We start from the raw sequence: 21,604 nt of genomic DNA on the forward strand, positions 1-21,604 counted from the left end.
GGTATATCTGTGAGAGTGCAGCTTTAAATCTGTTATCGAAAAACTAATTACGCTGAAAAGTAAACTCTAACATAATGTTTGCTATAAGTACTCCCATATCTTCCCCAAATGTGATTTAACACTTGAATATACGGCAATGGTGTGATTCAGGGCAATAAATGATGCTACAAGGGTGCACTCGAAAATTATCTTAGAAACGCTTATTCGTTCAGCTTTATAAACCTCGCTCTCCAACATTGGATTACAGTCTGTAGTCATGTTGAATATGTTTGCCACATATTTAGCGATTGCTTGTGGGACTTTATTAATGTCGAGTAAGATATCTGTATAGCTTTCTTTTGTATGGTGACTATTCTAGGAGGCATATAATTGCCTTAAGATAACCCGATAACGTTCGCAAATTGTTTCTTATTAACCACTTGATTTTTCTCGATAACTGAGGAGTTAATATTCACGAATCTTTTGGGGGAAGTTTAATTACATAAGAATAAAAACACGCCTGAATTAAAGTGCCAAGTTCTGCCACCTGCTACATTTTCATGCTGCAAAAAAATTAACAAGTTATCTAGTTATGCGAATTACACTTAATAAGAAACATAATATGTTATGATAATAACTGGTTAAATATAATAACCGGTTGACTAGATTTAATTCGTGTTACCACTTATCTATAAATGCATTTCTGGCTTGTAGCAGTAACTGATTTCCATTTAGGGAGTAACATAACAACTGGTTAACTAGTGTCGATTCGTGTTGCAAGTTATCTATGAATAGAAAAGTGGTAATACGAAACTTATCTATTTTACCAGTTATTATGTTACTTATTAAGTGGAATTTGCAGACCATACGGAGACATATTCTGAAAATAAACTTTGTGGTTAAAATATAAACATGAATACCTATCAACGTAAATTCTGGACTATACAAGTTGTCTAAAGCAAAGTAATAAGCAAACTGTCATATGTTCATATTGCATTATTGTTGTTTCGCATTAGAACGTAAATATCGTGATCATTTCTTTCAGCGTATGTTGGCTGCGCAATTGACGGTTGGAGTGGAACGGGTGTCACCACTGTAACCGCCCCTGATGCAACTGGCACAGTTTCTGTAAAGGAAGATCACAATCCGTCCACGCAATTGTTCACTGTCGTCGCAACATCATCATCAGACAATGCAGATATCACATACGAATTTGCGCCCACTGGGAATCCTGATTCAATAGCAACCATTACGGACGGTGTAGTCAGCCTTGAAAATGTTATACTTGACTTCGAGACTGAAACAGCGTACAGTTTTCTAATTAAGTAAGTTAGAGCTTCCAGGGCATGATAATACAAATTACAACATAAACAAACGTTTTCGTTTCCTGTTGTTATTTGTCTAGATATGTTTTCATGAACGTTTTGAATTATGATTAACATATCACTGTGCAAATGCCGTTCTATATCAGATTCGCATCGGATTAACTTTGAGTCTAGTATATTTGTTCAGTTTTTTTCTTTGAAATATCCTCGAAGTTTTAGCTTGTATCTTTATTTTGCTGAATATATTACGATTTGACACAAGTGCAGTTACTAAATATGCAGTGCTATTCTCTTTACATACCAAACATTAAATGCATACTATTCCAGGGCGTCCGATGGCAATGGAGAAGGTACTGCAACAGTCATGATGTCGGTCACAGATGTTAATGAGGCTCCCGTGTTTGCCCAAACTAATGTTGCCGTTACGGTTGCTGGCAACGCTGCATTTGGTACTTTTATTGATTATTTTCACAATAACTATCTTCCGTGCGTTCTTGTTGTAACTGTAACTTTCGTAAGCGAACGTCTCAGTTTTCATAGATTCAAACAAGCTGTTATTGTACCACATATGAGTATGCATGACTGCGTAGGTAAGTCGTTTAACAAGATAATGTTATTTTTGTTCGGTGATTTCATTGCAGAACATTATAACAACAATCGTATAAATTTATGTTAAAGGTACAACAGTCGCGACACTAACCGCTACTGACGAGGATAAAGACGATGATATTGAATACTCAATCCAAGGTACGTCTTTTTTAAAGTTATGAAAATACAATTTTATTATTAACATTTTTAACAAATGATAATAAGTATGAAAATCCCGCAAAACAACTCACTTCAAGTTGTTTACTTCTCCAAATCCGAAATGATTTCATTGACTGTTCTAAGGCGGTAACCAACTATATACGAATATACACGTTGTTGCATTGCATTTGAAGTCATGGTTTCTTAGGCCTTGGTCTCTTTGACTTAGAACAGTATCTCCATTAAAGTTTACATGGACAATTGGGCGTGTCCGTGAAGTTTCTAGTGTGTTTTATTAATCTTACTGTAAACTTATATTTATGAATTCCTATTTCGTGCAAAATTGAAAGAAGGTAAACTGCTTTAGTTTAAATATATGTGTATTTTGCAGGTGGAAACACGGGTAATGCCTTTATAGTGGATCCATCATCTGGAGTTATAACGGTTGCGGCTGCAGGAGGTTGTAAAAGAAGACCACATCGCAATATGTATTGGTCATTCATGCAACTGATGACGACACCGCACCACTTACAGGGACGGCAACATTGACAATCACAATTGGTGAGTATGACTTTTATTATGTATATTCTATCCGACCTTTAAGCAGCCATAAAAGACCATTAAGCTGAATGCCTTTTTTAAATTTTAAAGTATTCATCAACCCCTAATCAGGGTTTCCTCTGTGTTCAGAAAAGAAATCACTTTTCCGCCGGAGGTTAAGTGGTCCGCGATTTGCACCTTCAGTTTAAAATTGATATATTGCAATACTATCAGTGAGTTAGGCGCGTCACCATACGTGAACCATTCCCCAAACTCAATTTCAAAATGTGTAAATTGAACATGTCCGAGTGGAAATACTGCTCATATGACCGCTTATGTCGACAGACACTGCATTGTTTACGTATTTATTTGTAGGTGTCTGTAGTTGCAGCGCTAACTACTTTCTGGACCCTATGTCAGCGTGTAGAAAAGGTTGATCAACTTGTATTTTGAAATGTGTGCACTAACAGGGTTTTGTATCTACCGCTAGCAGAATATATCTCGTTAGATGCATGTGATTACGTCATATAATGACACTTTTGCAACATATTAACCTCGGACGTTATCTGAACGGGCGGTACTAGTATAAATACGCGCCTTACCTACTTGTTGTAGCGCAATATATCAATGTTAAACTGTAGGGGCAAATAAAAAGCGATTTATCATTGCCAATAAGAGTGGCAAAACATAAAAAAGCATCAACGGTTGGAGACTAAAACGCTCAAACAGGCTATTTTTCTTCATTTGCACCTTCAGTTTCACAATGATATATTGCGCTACAATATAACTCAGTGAGTTAGGCGGGTCACCATACATGAACCATTCCCCAAACTCGATGTCAAAATTGTTTATGAAATATGTCCGGATGGAGAGCCTTCTCCTCACAGGACAGCTAATGTCGGCAGACACTGCGTTGTTCACGTATTTATTTGTAGTAAAAGAAATTGGTCAATCATGCCAAAACTCCTAGGAATGTTTGATCAACGGAGAGTGCAACGCAGAGACTAAATCATGTGTTTGCCAACTTGGGTTCTTAACTAGCATGGATAACAGAGAGTGTTCGAGCGAGAATTCAGGTATTGTGTTGCTTAGAACATTTTCGTATACTTATTCGCCTAAATATAATAAAAACAACAACAATCAACTTGTAAACGAAACTTGAAATATACATGCCTGTCTCAATTACACGGCAATATAAGAAGGACGAGTCAAATGCACATATAGCGAACGTTGACACAACTGCAGATCTATCCATAAATACCAACATACTATTTAAAGTATCGGCACACGTGTTCTATATTCGACAAATGACGATGGAGGTATTTGTGTATTTCAATTCATTATGTTCTAGATCTTTTTATAATCTAGGTGCAAGGTTGACTTCAGCACTCTGCACCACGCTAACGATTTCCGTCGCCATGGTCCTCATCCAGCTATAAGGAGTTGCCCGCCATGGATACGATGTACAGTCAAGACTCGCTCTGTTAAAAGTGTTGAGACCTTGAGAAATACTTAGAGAAAACGAACATTTGATATAACCAAAAAAACGTGTAAAACTTACCCGAAAAAAGTCGAAAAATTTCAACATAACTAGAACATTGAGATAATAGAGTTGGTTTTAAATAGCGAGTTTCGACTGTATACGTGTTTTGTGTTATTCTTACGATCTGTGTGTCTTCTATGCAGTTCAACAACTGTCGAACATTTTACTTTTTAAATTTAACAACAATATTTGATTCAATGGATGTATATAACAGGACAAACGAAACAAAATCAAAGATCGCATCAGGTTTATCATTCGAAACAGCTCGGCCATTTTCCATCGAAAACAACTTCGGATGTATGCCGGTACATCAGTAGAAGAAGTTCGTAAAAATAAAATAATAGTATTAATTAATTGTAGTGAATTAGCGTTTATTTTGTATTACTAAGTTCAAACTGCCAGTGACGTGTATTGTTGCATTAACATGTATGATTTCTAAGAGTAAAGTCCTTTGGATTAACTGTTATATTTAAATCACTACGCGATCTACTTCCAGCGTAGTTAAATGTTAAGAATTCTGACTTTGTAAACGGTGTATACACATCCGAGGTTGTTTTCGATGGAAATTGGCCGAGTAGTTCCGATTGGAGGTTTATGAATGTTAAGTTTCTGATTCAGTGTTAAATTCATCTCGCAAATGAAATCCTGCACACCAAACAGTTATACAGAAAAAAAATATGTTTTGACATCAAATTGTATTTATGTGCCGTGTATTTTCTTCCATCTAGAATTAATTTCACTATGATGAGTCATGGCGTTCTGAAAGTGTGGAACTATTTTTTCTTTTGTAAAATGTTTTCTCTCTAGCATCTCTTTCATATCAGTCAATTTAATCAAGATTACAAAAGAAAGATGAGTGTTGGTTACCATCGATATATATACATTATTCTTCACTCAATAAACCAAGTCATGTCATTTAAGATTGATTTTATTTGGTACAATTTGCAGAAAGTAAAATTCGATAAAAAACTTCGTTGATATAGTTCCTCGTGTATACATAATAACAAATATTGCAATTAAAGGATGAATAAATTACCAAATGGGACAGTATGTTTGTTATTAATTTGCCGATAAAACATTATAAAAATATTGAGTGGAAATATTACATTTATTAAAATTAAAAGTGCGAAATTGGACAGATGCTTGAGTGTAAACTGGTTCAAATTTGTCTCAAACTATTAACGTTACACACTGACATTTTAATCCAACTGCCTGATGAACAGAACCGAACAGATAATTTATTTAGATGGCAATAAATTTTAACAAAGATTTCTTTACGGTAAACCCCAACTCACCTTCACTATCTTCTATTGAAGTGACTCCACTTGAAGTTGAAGACTGCCTTCGTATCCTATAAAGGGGTAGAGCTTCTGGTCCTGACTTAATTAATGGTGTTGTCTTAATTGAAGTCGAAAAATAATTTCGACCCCGCTTGCAAATCTATTGAATTACTCGTTACGTATAGGGAAGGTGCCTCGCCAATGGAAACTCCCAAATGTCAGTGCAATTTTTAAAAAGAACGACCCTCAGGACGTCAGCAACTACAGACCCATTTCCCTGCTGAGCGTTCTTAGTAAGATCCTTGGACGCATTATTCATAAACATCTTTTCAACTTCTTCACTCAAAACAAATAATAACGACTTTCAAGTCTTGGTTTGTCCCGAAAGATTCGACTGTTAACCAACTAGTATCCGTGTTTCATTCTTTCTGTCAAGCCCTCGATGAACGAAAAGAAATCAGGGCAGTTTTCTGTGATATGTCCAAAGCGTTTGATAGAGTCTGTCTTCGTGGTCTTTCATTTAAGTTACAAAGAAGTGGTATAACAGGGTGTCTTCTCTCATGGTTTGTGAAGTATTTATCAGGACGAAAACATTGTGTTGTCTTTCAGGAACATTTTCAGACATAGTTCCCATCTCGGTTTGAGTTATTCAAGGTTAGGTCCATTGGTATTCCTAATAATTATAAATGATATTGTCGATGAAATACAATCAAAGATAAGACTTTTTTGCTGAAGATATGACACTATACATTGTAGTTGTTAAATCTATTAATGCTGCTAATACATTAAATTCTGATCTTGGAAAAATCAACCTATGGGCCAACCAGTGGCTAGTTACCGTTAACCCTTCTAAGACAAAACCTATTCTTATTTAACGTAAACACAACGATAATATAATAATCAGATCATATACAAATACACTTAATAGCAAGTAGCCAGATAATTACAAAACAATCATGGTAGTAAATAACCAAAACTTTGTAGTAGTATTTAAACAACAAGACGCCAATGCGGCAACGCCGCATTAAAGCCGGATTTTTATTTGACGATGAAATTTTTGAAACCGAGGATTTTAGCTAGTGACCTAGTATTTTTAGTTTTCGATCTGAGGTGACCCATATTCACAAATGTTTAAGAAAACAAGTAGACAAATATTCGGAGCAAGTTTCATAAAGATTTGACAAAAAAATAATAAATTTTTATGGCCGTGGACTTCTTTCTCCTAAGACAGTAACTCTGTAATTAGCTGAAATAGAATTGCTGTACACTGCACTCTCTCTCATTATGATCTATCACTGTATGAAGTTTTATTAAATTCCATCCAATAGTTTTCAAGTTATGCTCCGGACAAGAAAAAGGTAACAAAGGGCAGTAACTCTGTAATTAGCTGAAATAGAATTGCGGTTCCTGTACACTGCACTCCCTCTCATTATGATTTATGACTGTATGAAGTTTTATTAAATTCAATCCAATAGTTTCAAGTTATGCTCCGGACAAGAAAAGTAACAAAGGACACTAACTATGTAATAAGCTGAAACAGAATTGCGGTTCCTGTACACTGCACTCCCACTCATTATGATCTATCACTGTATGAAGTTTTATTAAATCCCATCAAATAGTTTTTAAGTTATGCTCCGGACATGAAAAAAGTAACAAAGGGCAGTAACTCTCTAATTAGCTGAAATAGAATTATGGTTATTGTACACTTCACTTCCTCTCATTATGATCTATCACTGTTTGAAGTTTTATTAAATTCCATCTGATAGTTTTCAAGTTATGCTCCGGACAAGAAAAAGTAACAAAGAGCACTAACTATGTAATAAGCTGAAATAGAATTGCGATTCCTGTACACTGCAATCCCTCTCATTATGATCTATCACTGTATGATTTTTTATTAAATCCCATCCAATAGTTTTTAAGTTATGCTCCATACAAGAAAAAAGTAACAAAGGGCAGTAACTCTGTAATAAGCTGAAATAGAGTTATGGTTATTGTGTACTTCAATTCCACTCATTGTGCTTTACCATTGTATAAACTTTTAATAAATTCCATCTAGTAGTTTGCAAGTTAATGTCTGGAAAAATATTTGACAGGAAAAAACAAATAAAGGGCAATAACTCAGTAATTAGTTAAGGTAGAGTTATGGTTCTTGAACACTGCATTTCCTCTCTTACTGTGCTTTACCATTGAATAAAGTTCCAATGAATTCCATCCAGTATTTTTCAAGTTATACTCCGAACAAAAAAGTAACAAGGGGCAATAAGTCAGTAATAAGCAAGAATAGAGTTATGGTTATTGTGCACTGCACTTCCTCTTACTGTGCTTTACCATTGTATGAAGTTCCAATGAATTCCATCCAGTACTTGTCAAGTTATACTCCGGACAAAAAAAGTAACAAGGGGCAATAACTCAGTAATAAGCAAGGATAGAGTTATGGTTATTGTGTACTTCAATTCCTCTCATTGTGCTTTACCATTGTATAAACTTTTAATAAATTCCATCTAGTAGTTTGCAAGTTAATGTCTGGAAAAATATTTGACAGGAAAAAACAAATAAAGGGCAATAACTCAGTAATTAGTTTAGGTAGAGTTATGGTTCTTGAACACTGCATTTCCTCTCTTACTGTGCTTTACCATTGAATAAAGTTTCAATGAATTTCATCCAGTACTTTTCAAGTTATACTCCGAACAAAAAAGTAACAAGGGGCAATAAGTCAGTAATAAGCAAGAATAGAGTTATGGTTATTGTGCACTGCACTTCCTCTTACTGTGCTTTACCATTGTATGAAGTTCCAATGAATTCCATCCAGTACTTGTCAAGTTATACTCCGGACAAAAAAAGTAACAAGGGGCAATAACTCAGTAATAAGCAAGGATAGAGTTATGGTTATTGTGTACTTCAATTCCTCTCATTGTGCTTTACCATTGTATAAACTTTTAATAAATTCCATCTAGTAGTTTGCAAGTTAATGTCTGGAAAAATATTTGACAGGAAAAAACAAATAAAGGGCAATAACTCAGTAATTAGTTTAGGTAGAGTTATGGTTCTTGAACACTGCATTTCCTCTCTTACTGTGCTTTACCATTGAATAAAGTTTCAATGAATTTCATCCAGTACTTTTCAAGTTATACTCCGGACAAAAAGGTAACAATGGCATAACTCAGTAATAAGCAAGCATAGAGTTATGGTTATTGTACACTGCACTTCCTCTCATTATGCTCTACCATTGTATGAAGATTGATTACCATTGGATAAAATCTCTTTATTTTATTACATAAAATGAAAACTTAAACGCAAAATTGTTAACGCCCGAAAACCGCCCGCCCGGTTTTTGCCATTCTATAACTCGTAATTTTTCGATGAAAAATCCGGCTAAAAATGAAAAGGCTCAGTCTATAAATAACAATAATCCTCAGATTTAAAACTTTAGTACTTTATTTAAAAAATCCAATGGAACCCCTATTCAAGTGTTACTTCTGTGACATCAGCTGTAGATACATCCATGATCTCGTTTGCAATTTGTTGTTATTGGTCTTATACTTATATGTCAACCTTATCTCATATATATAGAGTAACAGTCTAATTCAAATTCAATACATGCACATGTATAATAGACATAAATTTTGAGTGATAAACCTTTAACTACTTACTACATAATGCATTTATGAAAACTATTTATTACTGATAACACGATTGTAACCATGTTTTTAATAGCTGAACATCTAAAACTATGAAATGAATGGTGAGTGCTAAAAGATTTACTGTGATCTACTATCGTCTCATAAGGTAGAAATTCCGTGTTTTCTGCACCTTATATCAATTCAACCTTGGAATCCTTCATAAGAACCATTGTTTTCGCCATTAATTAATCCTTTTTGGTATTTTAAAACATTTGTATTAATTGTGGTAAATTTTATTTGGGAGAAAGAGTGCATCTTCAATGATTCATTTTATCCTTAAATATGCACTCAATTAAGCAATTATGTGTGATTGAGACAAACTTGCTATTGTACTAAATATTTCAAGTTCACCATTTCTACAACATCTGTGCCTAACATATATTTTAATTGGCTCAAATATATGGAATGACAGAAGAATAACAGAAGAATAAGTCAGCTTCTTTTGTACAAGCATACCACCAACTTTGATATTCATGTTATCCATCATCAACTGGTAGCATTTACGTTTATTTTATAAGATATTCAGTATAATATCATTCGATGACAATCGATTATGAATGGGAACACACTGATAATTATTTGGTATATACATGTTTATGTTTATTCAATGTATCGCACCTCACTACAATTTAGTGATATATGACCTAAAAGTATGGAACTTTCTTCAGATTTACATAAAACTTCACCGCTAACAGCTATCCAACATCACATAACTACATTCACTCATTGTATGAATTATACTAGTTTTATAATGATATAAAGATCGGTCACATGAAACTAAAGGGAAATTGCAGGAGTGCCTTCCACTCATGCTTGCCTGGTGTACTTGCATTAATTTGGCTAGATAGAAGATATAAGGTATAAAATATGTTTAATTTATTTGTACGCTCGTATTATGAATCATAGCACAGACAGGTAATAAAGCACATTAAAATACATATAATTAACAAATGAACAGTTCAATATATGTTAAGCACCCAGGTTTAGTACAATGGTACTCCAAAGCAAGTACATGTAATATATGCATTATAAGAAACAGAGTTACAAGGTGAAACCAAATTTCGGTTCAAACTTCGCTGTATTCCCTATCGGGTCATCTACAAATCCCATATTCCAGAATCTTTATTTATGGATAAAATTCATAAATATGTCATAACAAAACAAGTCACAGAGCTCAAAGATGTAAGAGAATCAGCAACAATTTTTCATGGGCAACTCATTTTTTATCAAAGCAATATCCCTGAGTTAGGCAGCCGTGCAGCACTCTGCCTTGTAAATAAATGGTATCAGGGCCCTTCTCTGACTTGGATAGTCCTCAAACTACCGTTTGTACCTTGAACATTTCAAAATAATTCAAAATTGATGGGATTGTTCCAATTATACAGCATAAATAGTCAGTGGTTATATCAATATTTTTTTGGTTAAAAAATTGAACGAATCCCTGTAAGGGTTAAAAAAACTATAAATAAACTAGAACACAAATGCTCCCGTATGCCGCGTTTGTCACAAAACCAAGGGACATTATTTTGTCCATTATCCGCAATAACCAAATGACTTATAATTTTGAAGTTATGAGTAACACATGTTCAACAAAATTGAGTGAGAAAACACTAAAAATGTCAATTTTTGTTTATTCAAGGATCATAACACTGGATATACTATATTACAAAGCAAAAATAGCCTCAACTTCATCACCTGACAAAATTTCTCCAAGTTTCATGACTCAAGATGACATATTTTTGGAGTCTGAATAGACAAAGTCCAGAAATGACAAATTTAGCTAATTCAGGGGCCATCACTCTGGTTTTACTAAGTGCAGCAGGAAATGAAACACCAGGAGCACAACCTAAGCTTTCATGATTCAAGGTGAACTAGTTATGGAGTTTTAAGCGACACAAGTATGCATTATACTTACTGACAGAATCACAGACCCACATGGGCCAATATATATACACCCCAACACCTATGATATTTTTATTTATGTATACCGTACATATTTAGTTTATAAGCACCGACACAGTTGCAATTGGACTATAAAACAATCACAAAATGAAGGGGAACTATTCAAGGAAATTTAAATAGCAAACTTAATATGTTTCAAATACCAGTTATGATTTTGCCATGATCGGGGTAAAAATGTCGCTGCACCAAAGAGAGCCCAAACCAGACCTGCGAGAGAGCACGTGGCCATTGACCAGCTTAGCCACTCCAACAATTCACCGAAATAGTTTGGACAAGAGATCACTTCAAACAGGCCGCCTCTAGGTATGAAGTAGCCGCTGTCTCTTGCAAATAGTATTTACATGTTCCTATCATTCAAGAAGACCAACCAACTATGATTGTTTTGGAGGAATTACTTGATATTTTTTCAGAACTGAGTGGAGTCCATAAGTTTGATTGGCAATCTGTTGTTTTAAAGCTGCTCTTTCACAGATTAACTTTATTGACATTTTTTTTGTCTTGGAATAAACCGATCATTGCGTAAATATCTGGAAACCAGTGATATAAGACTGGTGACAAAATATCAGATTGCAATTTCTAATATTTACGTTTAAAAATTGAAGTTTATTGGCTACGTTACTATCGCTTTAAGAAAAACGAGTTTTATGAAAATATAAGTAAGAAAAACTGCGATCCGATCCTAGGTCAGTAGTCACTGGATCTCAGACATTTACGCAAAACTTGGCTCATTCTAAGACAAAAACAAGAGGCTCATATGGGCATATGCTCTACTGGCATGGCTCTGGACGTAATTTTCAATGTATGTATGGGTAATAGCCAACAAACATATAGTTCACGTTTTGTGTTTGGGTTACCTGAAAACGTTGCACGTTCAACATCTGAGATAGTAAGTGTTGTAAGCAGATAAGTTGCATGAACTATTTTAACATGTGCCAAGAAGAGGTCATCTGACAAAAACAAAATGCTTTCAAAACTGTACTCATGGTCAAAATTTCATTTCTGTAGCTTTAAAAATAAAAAAATAGGTCAAAGGCAAGGTCAACCGAGAACAACATTGATTCTCATTTGCAAAACTGTACACATGGTCCAAATATCATTGCTGTAACTTTAAATATAAAAAAGAAGGTCAAAAGGAGTGGGGCAAGCTTTGGCCCAAGGGCCATAATTTCAACTGTTTTGCTTGACAGTCATCATATTATGATGCTCCACACCAGATATCAAAGGTATGAGCCGTGTGGTTTGAAACAAGAAGATTTTGAAAATATTTCTTAAACAGGTCTCTAGGAAACTTATGACCCCCGGGATAGTGCCAGTTTTGACCCCAGGGGAATAAGATGAACAACCATGGAAGCAGACCACTAAATTGTGCCTTATTCAAAATAGGCAAATGTCTGCATAGCTGGTTCAGACAAAAAGATTTTCAAACATTCCCAATTTAAATATACCAAACCTGTGAACCCCGGGGGATGGCCAGTAATTACCCCAGGGGCGTTTTTTGAACAAACCCTCATCAGCAATTGTGCTTAGATGGATGCGCGAACACACAAAAAGATTTTCAAACATTTACCAATTTAAGTATACCAGACCTGTGAATCATGGGGCGTGGCAAGTTATGACCCCGGGTGCATAATTTGAACAAACTTTCACAACCAATTTTGTTTCAATGAAGTTGTCAAAACCTTCAATCTGTGACTGAGAGTGAAGCACTCTCACAGATTGAATGGATTGTTTGTCTTGGAATGAGATGATTTATGCGAAAATGCATGTAAACCATTCATATAAGATTGCTGACAATAAATTAGTCTGAAATGTTTTATATTTAAGTTCCAAATTTGATGTTTAATGAATTCTTCTTAAACCGTTAGTAAAGCTTTAATGCATAAAACATTAGTTTTCGACCAGAAATATGAAAGTCTGCAATCTATTATTTTGTCAGCAGTCTTATATCACAATATTTACGCAAAAAAAAACGCTAAATCTGTGAGAGTACAGCTTTAAATGACTAAATGTTTTGATTTGGCTCAATTCTCACCTTAAGTTTTTAACAACATTACATGTGCATATGTATAAATTTGTTCTTAAATTTTTAATTTAGATTGGAAGATTCATTCTCTGGAATGTAGAAAAGGGTGTGTTACATACTGTTAGCACAGCCATGACAGAAACCATATTGAGGAGCTGGTCCGCCAGTAGAAATAATTTGGCTATTGGTTGGAACAGCACTATTCCCTGGCCACACACCAGCACGTTTTTGCCATAGAGAGCATGTCTGAGCAGTTATGGAGACGACTAACTTTATAGGTATGTCATAATTAAAATCTTGGTTTAAATATTTATTTATAAATTTAGCATCTGTTGGGAAGAAATTTATTTCAAGATTCACGGCACACACACTTAGATTGATGCCCATAAATATATTTCTAATTTTAATGCATTATCATGTCTAACTCATTTGGCTTAAATGATCAAAACAAAAGAAATGCAAATGATTAAGCTGCAGATATACAAATGTAAGCATTATTTAGGCGCTTTTTAACTGGGGAAATTGTTGCCACCTTATTAATTAAAGAACACATTCATAATTAATAATATTTAATCTGTACACAAATCATATAACTTCTTTGTTTTAACCATCAATGTCAATGAGTCCAGCATGATAATGCATTGAATTGAAAACATGCATTAATTTATATAAACCCGTAAAGACATTTCCTTAATCCAATAAAAACAATTGAATATTGATGCAAAGTTCAGTTAGAATATAATATCTTTTTTGCAGATGTTGCAGTGAAATTTGCACCAGTGTGTTTTCTGTGGAGATAAAGAAATAGTGTCCAGCAATGAAAACCCAACTCAAGATCAAACCTTGTAAGGCCAATATGAAATAACTGTGTGAGAAATGGGAAAAACCTGGAATGCACTTTAATTATCGAAAGAACAGTGTGAAATTAATCTTGAATAACTTGACATTTATTTGGTTTGACATATTTATTCATGGTGCAATTTAAAAAAATCCTATTTTTCTCATGGTTATTTTAATTAAGAATTGATAGGAGGGAACATCACTATGTAGTTTTATGTTCATCGTCAGATCAAAACTCATGTACATGCCCAAATGAGCATTCGAAAATATCAAAATGGTACTTGTTGTAAGTAGTGTAAGTTAATTAACACAATAAACAAATAGTATGCCCCCTTCAAAAAAGAGTATATTGCTTTGCACATGTTGGCCGGTACGTCCGTCTGTTTGCAGGTAGACCAAAGTTTTCCGGGTGATAACTAAAAAAAATCCTAACCCTATTGTCAAACTTGAAAGTTGGGCTCAACCAGTTGATGACCCCTTTTGACCCGTTTTGACTTTGGGGGTTATTGGGTCAAAGGTCACAGTGACCTTGAACTGGAAGGTGTCAAAGCATGTCTGAGTGATAAGTCGCACCTATGGCCCTCAAACTCAACATGGAGGCTAATTCTGACCATTAGATGACCCCTATTGATTTTAGGGGTCATTGGGTCAAAAGTCAGGTCACAGTGACTTTGAATGCTTAAAGGTTGTACTAATAATGACTGGACAAAGCCTGCACCCATGGTCCTTCAACAACTTGACTTTGATGTTGGGCCTGATCAGTAGGTGAGCCCTATTGATTTGTCACAGAGACATACATTGAACGCAAAAGCTTGCCTGTGTGACAATTTGACAAAGCCTGCACCCATGGCCTTCAAACTTGAAATTTAGGTTGGGGGTGACCAGCAGATGACCCCTTTGGATTTGGAGGTCAAGGTCACAACTCCAATATTGGTCATTAAAAATATGTCATTTCCTGCTGCTAAGAGGATAAATGCAATATATGTAAATATCAGCAAATATCAGCCATCATCTGAATATGATAGAAAACTGAACCAACTACCCTCATACTTAAAATGGTCATAATCTTAAAACTGAAAGGCATATTTTGTCAATGAAAAACCAGCTGTCATTTCGGTCCATGCATATTTCATTCAATTACCCAGATATTCTTGACAGCATGGCGCTAATTAATGCTACAGGTTTAAAGTTTAGGACTTAGTTTTTTTTCTTCATTTTTTGGTATGATGCCACAGCACCATGCAGATTTGTTTTCACTTGAATATAAAAGTTTCTAGAGCGCAAATTTTGTAGATATGTGGAATCTGTTGATATAAGTTCTGTGAGGCATTTATGGCTTGAAAAAGCATCATTTTAAAGTTATATTTTTATTATGTCCCTTAAATCTTTTGGTCTGGTATATTTTGTATTGTATTTGCATTTTAAAGACATTGGCTTCAACAGACCCTAATGAAATTAAGACATCTAATAGCCTACTGTAACTTTTATAAGCGACGTCAAATATCATATATTGAAGCATTTCTAACATAATGAAAAAGCATTTAACTGATTTGAAGCGTTCAAACTTACGAAACTTGAATTAAGAATCTTGTAGGCCATTGGATACATTATTAAGAAGGGCCAATATATTTGTTGCTTGCTTCAGTTACATCACCGACAGTCTTACAGCGCTTTCAGCGCTTTGACTTTTAATTCAAGCATGTTGCAATTGATTTTATTATAGCAATTCCTATCAGGTTAGGGTCTGAACTTATTTGTATAGTGTATGAATGTTGCTATATTTTATTTTGTTTTTCTTTACGTAGTACTCATACGGTTTTCGAATTTCTGTAGATTCGGCCAGTTACAATGATATCGTCTCAAGTATTTTCGTCTTCATTCAATTTATAAAGGACACACTAAATCAAAAAGATATTCACTTGCATAACATTATGTTCCTCGGTGTATTATTATCTGCCTGTTTCAATATTTAGTTAATGTGCACTCACTTTTAATCTTATAAAGGCTGTGCGATTTTTATTTGTTTTTAATCTCATCCAAATATTCCTCAAAGTTTATCTCGTGTTTATAAAAGCAGTATAATTCAAATTTAGCTGAATAGTTTATTATGGCATACCAAGTTTGTTTATATGTATATAAAAAATGGGAGTTCTATATTGTTACTCCTGTGAAATCCAAATATTTCAGCACCATAGTTTAATAATTTGGCCACAAGCGAATTGAAGAGTTTTATTTTTGTTATTTTATGATGCATGCTGTGCGAATCGCTACTGTGTCCTTGGCCACTTCTTGGTTTGAATTAATGCACGCCAAGATATCTAAATGAATCAACGACTTCTATTTTATGATTATTTCTAAAAAGGTCATAGGTTGTGGGTCTTCCATTCTCAAAAATAATTACTTGGGTTGTTTTGCTATTGAGTGTTAAGTCCTTTACTTGGCAATGTTGGTGTATTTGCGTTAATAAATCTTGTGGAGCCTCCAGGGAATGTGCAAACAGTTAAATTTGCTTTAATGAACATTCAGGGATTAAAACTTAAGCGTATAAACAAACTTGAAAGCAATGATTTACGATTGATATTTGATAAGAATGATATTATATGTTTAACTGAGACTTGGGGAAGTGATGATTTAGATTTTACAGTTAGTGGATTTTAGCATGTAGTTTAAATAGAAAAGAGAAACTTAAAGGCAGTACTTGAAATTCAGGTGGAATAATCTTATATACTAATGATCAGCTAGCAAGTCAAGGTATGTGGGTTATGCAACAATAGGATTCCCTTTTTGGGTTAAATTAAATGAAAAACATCTAATATTATGACAGACTTGCTGATTTGTGTTTGTTATATCAATCCGGCTACCTCCAGCAGAAATGCACTTGTAGAAAATAGTACTTTTGACGAGATATTTAGACAATATCGCCCATTTTCAAAGGATACATGGAGACCATATATATACGTTTATGATTTAAGGCGATTTTAATAATTAATAATTGGACGTAAAGGCTGGATTTTTGTATTCCAAAGACTATCTATCTAATTATTAAAATCTTAGTCAAAACTAGCCATACATTATTCAAGTTATTTGTGCATAATGAGTAAAGTAGTAACGTGTATAATTACTAATCAAAATTCATGACATCATTGTAGTATTGCGCGTAAGTTATACGGTTGATTGATATACAGTTTATGTATAACTCATAATCAATAGTTTAAGAGAAAAATATTAAATTCTATAGAAACAGTTGTTAAATCAGTGATATTAATATATTCATTGTGTTAATCAACCTGTTCCGCCATACATGCATAGTTGTATAAGTCACTGTATTACATTGATTTGATTACGGGTCATGTTGGTCTATTTCAAAAATGTATTGTGTGATATATTTATTTCAATAAAACATTCTTCTTCTGCGAAAAAGAGCATGAGAATTTGTGTTGGGTCAAGACTAAGTATATCTGCAGAGTTTGTATAAATACTGGTTATCATGTCATTTAGGTAAAATAAACATAATAATTTAAAAAATATCATTATTAGAATCTTAAAATCAATCGAAAGTGATACAGTCTTTACATTCTGCTATTAAAGTCACCAATTATAAAGATTTATTTCTTTTTCTCCTTTTCTTTTTCAAGTATTCTATACTTGATTCTAGAATAACAAAATGGTCTGTATCATTAAATGTTATGTACAGAAAACAAATATAAACATCATTTTCACACTCAATAATATATTTTACAATTTTTAGCCAAAGTCCTTTTTGATTTTCTTTAACAATTTGCAATTTAGATTTTAATTCATTATTAAAATAGATACTTATTCCACCACTTTATCGTCTTTTACGAGTATTATTTTTTATTTGTCTCCAAACTGATGGTAAGAATCATATCCATGTATATTAATATTATAAATTGTTTTTTTTGATAGCCATGTTTCGTTGAAAAAAGGATTATACCATACTCGTTTATAAAGTGCACAAAATCTATATCTGAATATTTCTCACAAAGCCGTTCACATTCCACAATATCACTCTTAGTTGCTTCTTGCGACGTCTGTAGGGGCCCGATGTGGTCGTTTCGTTCGCTCCATCCGGTATTGTAGGCTGATTGTACAGGCGGTTGTTTATAAAAAGTTTATCGCCGAACAATCGTACGCGCTTCATCAATGACGGGCTTGGTGTTTCTGCGGGCGTCTCTCCTTTTATTTGGGCGACACCCATGCCCTTTGATATTACTTTTCTGGAGGCCTCTGACATCACTTGTTCACTTTCCCTGTAGCTGTGAAAGTTAGCCACTGTTGGGCGCAGAGTATTTGTATGGGGTCCTGCCATGGCTGGGTTTCGATGGACTCTTTTTAGAATTATGTTTTCAGAGTCAATGCCGAGTTGATCTTGTATAGAGGCTTTGACTTGCTCGGTACAATTGTCATCGGTAGTTTCTGGTTTTCCAAAGAACATGATATTATCCCGCATTGGTCGTCCCTCAAGGTCTAGGTGTTTGCATTTGAAGTTCTCACTTTTTGTTTTCATTTTCTTCATTTTTTCCGAGCACGTCGTGTGTTCTTTTGTTACTTTGCCGAAATCTTGTTTACAAACAGTAAAATTCCGAGCAACATTAAAATATCAGATTGGTTATACTGAATTAAGAAGAAACTGTTGTTTAATGATATGTCTGTTTAATTATTTTTTGATTTTATTTACGAACAGTTATTTCTTAACTGTTACCATGGACCATTTGCTCCTAATTGAATATGTATTTACAAGCGTTAGTCATACATAATCAAGGCATACAACAGAGAAAGGTTTCATAGGTGATATACTTAGAAAAGTATACTGAATTATACAGATGCAGTTGTTAACATTGTGATATAGATAAACTAATTAATACATATGCTCCGCCATGCATGTATATATAAGCCATTGTATTACATAAATTTGACCAAGGGCCATATTGGCCTATTTCAAAAATGTAGTGTGTTGTATGTTACTTTTGAATACACTTTCTTATTATTCTCCTTCTTTACCAGACATGTAAATACAAGTTTGATTTACAAAAGTGGCCATAGCTTAAATTGTAATTGTTACATTAGTTGTGGTACAGTCATGCATCTTGGCATAATGATGTGGCATCTGCATTTTTATTCTTAGTTAGTAAGATGACCTGGAGTAAAATATTTATGATTAAGAGTGGTTTACTGTCTACGCTCAATCAGTCCATTAATAAGCATTGATAACTTATTTCATTTAATCTATTTAGGATTGAACAGACTATTTAGAATAATATTATCAGTATAACCAAAATATCATTTCAGGAAAGTAGTGCATGGATCAGAATAATATTATGTAAACATTTTGTCAAAAATCATCATTAGCAAATTTTGTGTACTATGATAATTAAGTAAAATAGAGCTATCACTGGATGTGAAACATACCCCCACTACACCACATTCTTCTAGAAGTATCAGTGGGAGAGATTCATGCTCATTGAATGCCCATTGTCAGTGAGAGGGCCTCAATTAATTAAATTGTCGATACCTCAAATACTTTTCAAGTTATGCTCCAGACAAAAATATGTGTGCAAATTAACAAAGGGCAATCACTCAACAATATCTTTCCCCTGAGTTATGGTTATTGTGCAATGAACTTCTCATTAAAGAGAGCTATCTATTAATGGCGTTTAAAGTCAATACCTAAAAGACTATTCGCGGGACAAAAAGGTATGAAAATTAGAAAAGGGCAATACGGTAACTAAAAATGACTCTGCAGCCTCAGTTTCTATGCAATGCAATTCTTAAACAAATAAGGTTATGCTCCGGTAAAGACTCAAAAATATGTGTAGTAATAGGTACAAATGAGACAAGGTGATTCCTATAGAGTCCACCCCACAACGTACGTTGTTGGGGTATAATAATGTATTTATGTCTTTAAACCAATTTCCTTTCTTCGATATTTTGACACAATCGGCTCCATTGTTTGCAGACGATTGTTTACTTTTTTGACAGGTGCGCGCGTGTTGCCTCGTGTTACCTCTAATCTGAGAGTTACGAATTATTTACCCCTACGCAAATATTTACACTAACGAAACTTTAGTAAAACGCACATACGCAATTCGTATTCTTTACGTGAAGTTGAAAATGTACGTGAAAACTTACGAAAAACGTAGGAACTGTTAGTAAAACGGGGCCGTAATGTCAACTGTTAAGGAAGTTTTATTTGAGCGGTACGTTATGAGCCTCTCTAAAGGTTAAATCGCTATGACTTTACTAAAGCCGGTCATAGTTAAGCTACATGAACTAGTTCCCCTAAAACTAAACAAAAACAAACACACAGATGTATATCTTTTATAAGATGATATTTGCAATAAGAAACATTTACAAAAGCAGATAAAACATGATATGTGTAAAAGCCACTTGTTTAATGCGTGAATTGTACTAAACACCGTTCTAATTAAACAGGAAAATATCTATAATCGCAAAGAATCGTACAAGAATGGCAACACTTACATAGAAACAAACGTCATATGCACAAGTATAGCCAAGATGAACAGTAACGCTAGTAGCGACATTCGGTTGGAGGACGTGGAGACAATGGATCTGGGAGCCGTCTGCGACTTCCTTGAGGCCCGACGGGTGTCGTATTCCGACGTGGAGGATCTGGAGGAGATGCGCGACATTGTCCGCCGGAACCTTCAACAGGCGGACAGTGAGCCGTCCGACGCCACCTTCGGCTCCGACAATTGCTCGGTATGTGCAATTGCAGTAATGATATGTTTTACCTGCTATATAAATACGTACCAAATACTTCCAAAAAGATAATAATAACCTATTTTGATTCGTTTTTAGAAAATAAGAAAAAGAATGAAATAACAATTTTATGTTTTTCAACAGCAAAACTGAAAAAACGGTAAAAATACGGATATGGTAGCCTTAAGAATGTATGGTGATTATAAAACATAAATTAATTACATAAAACAGCTTATCGGAATCAATATCATGATCCGGGCGTTTATTAGATGGGGATCTCTGTATTTGTCTTTGTGTTCTATGAACATGTAAACGTATGTTATTTAAATCATTTTTTGATCTACTGTTTATCCAAAATACAAGGCCACCAGATCTTTAGTTTTACCACCGCCAAATTACAAGCTTCACTATCATATTCCAGGCCCCAATTTCTCGAAACTTCTTAAGTCCCTTATAACAGAATTAAGCTAAGCTCACTATTTTGGGTTTTCAATAAATTGCGTAATATAAACTTCACTAACACCTTTTGTACTTTAGATAGCCATTATCTTAATGATAATTACAATTAACTATTTTTCATTTATCAAATTTCAATTTAAATATGTATTTTGGCTAATTTAAATAAGCTAATTAAGCCTGCTAAGCTTAAGAAAGTTTGAGAAATTGGGGCCAGAGGATTTAATTCAAAACCAAAGATAACAGACATATCCCTATAACTATGCCATATCGGTGTGTATCGAGTATACACGGATGTCTCTGAGTAAAAACAATATATCATATATGTATAGAACTGCAGTCTGTCCGTTCTTAATCTCCCAGGAATCGACACACACATTTAATTATTCAATTTATGTATTAAAACCTGTATTTTCAAGGATGATCACATAACCATGACGCTGAACAGGGACACAGTGATGAAACAAGAGCTGGCAGAGATATACGAC

The 21,604-nt window shown here is 34.2% G+C and overlaps 1 protein-coding gene across 1 annotated transcript in view; it reads left to right on the top strand.

Annotated features, from left to right (window-relative positions):
* The first annotated feature begins 221 nt into the window (after positions 1–221).
* Positions 222–21,604, top strand: part of LOC128215411 (cadherin-12-like) — a 152,739-nt gene continuing 131,356 nt past the window's right edge. The window contains exons 1-5 of the mRNA XM_052922096.1: positions 222–314; positions 1,025–1,304; positions 1,632–1,753; positions 1,983–2,051; positions 2,443–2,511. Coding sequence (XP_052778056.1) covers positions 257–314; positions 1,025–1,304; positions 1,632–1,753; positions 1,983–2,051; positions 2,443–2,511 — 598 coding nt within the window. The 5' untranslated portion in view covers positions 222–256. The remainder of the gene's footprint in view (positions 315–1,024; positions 1,305–1,631; positions 1,754–1,982; positions 2,052–2,442; positions 2,512–21,604) is intronic.

This window comes from Mya arenaria, chromosome 13 (genome assembly GCF_026914265.1).
Source record: "Mya arenaria isolate MELC-2E11 chromosome 13, ASM2691426v1".
NCBI classification, from domain to species: domain Eukaryota; kingdom Metazoa; phylum Mollusca; class Bivalvia; order Myida; family Myidae; genus Mya; species Mya arenaria.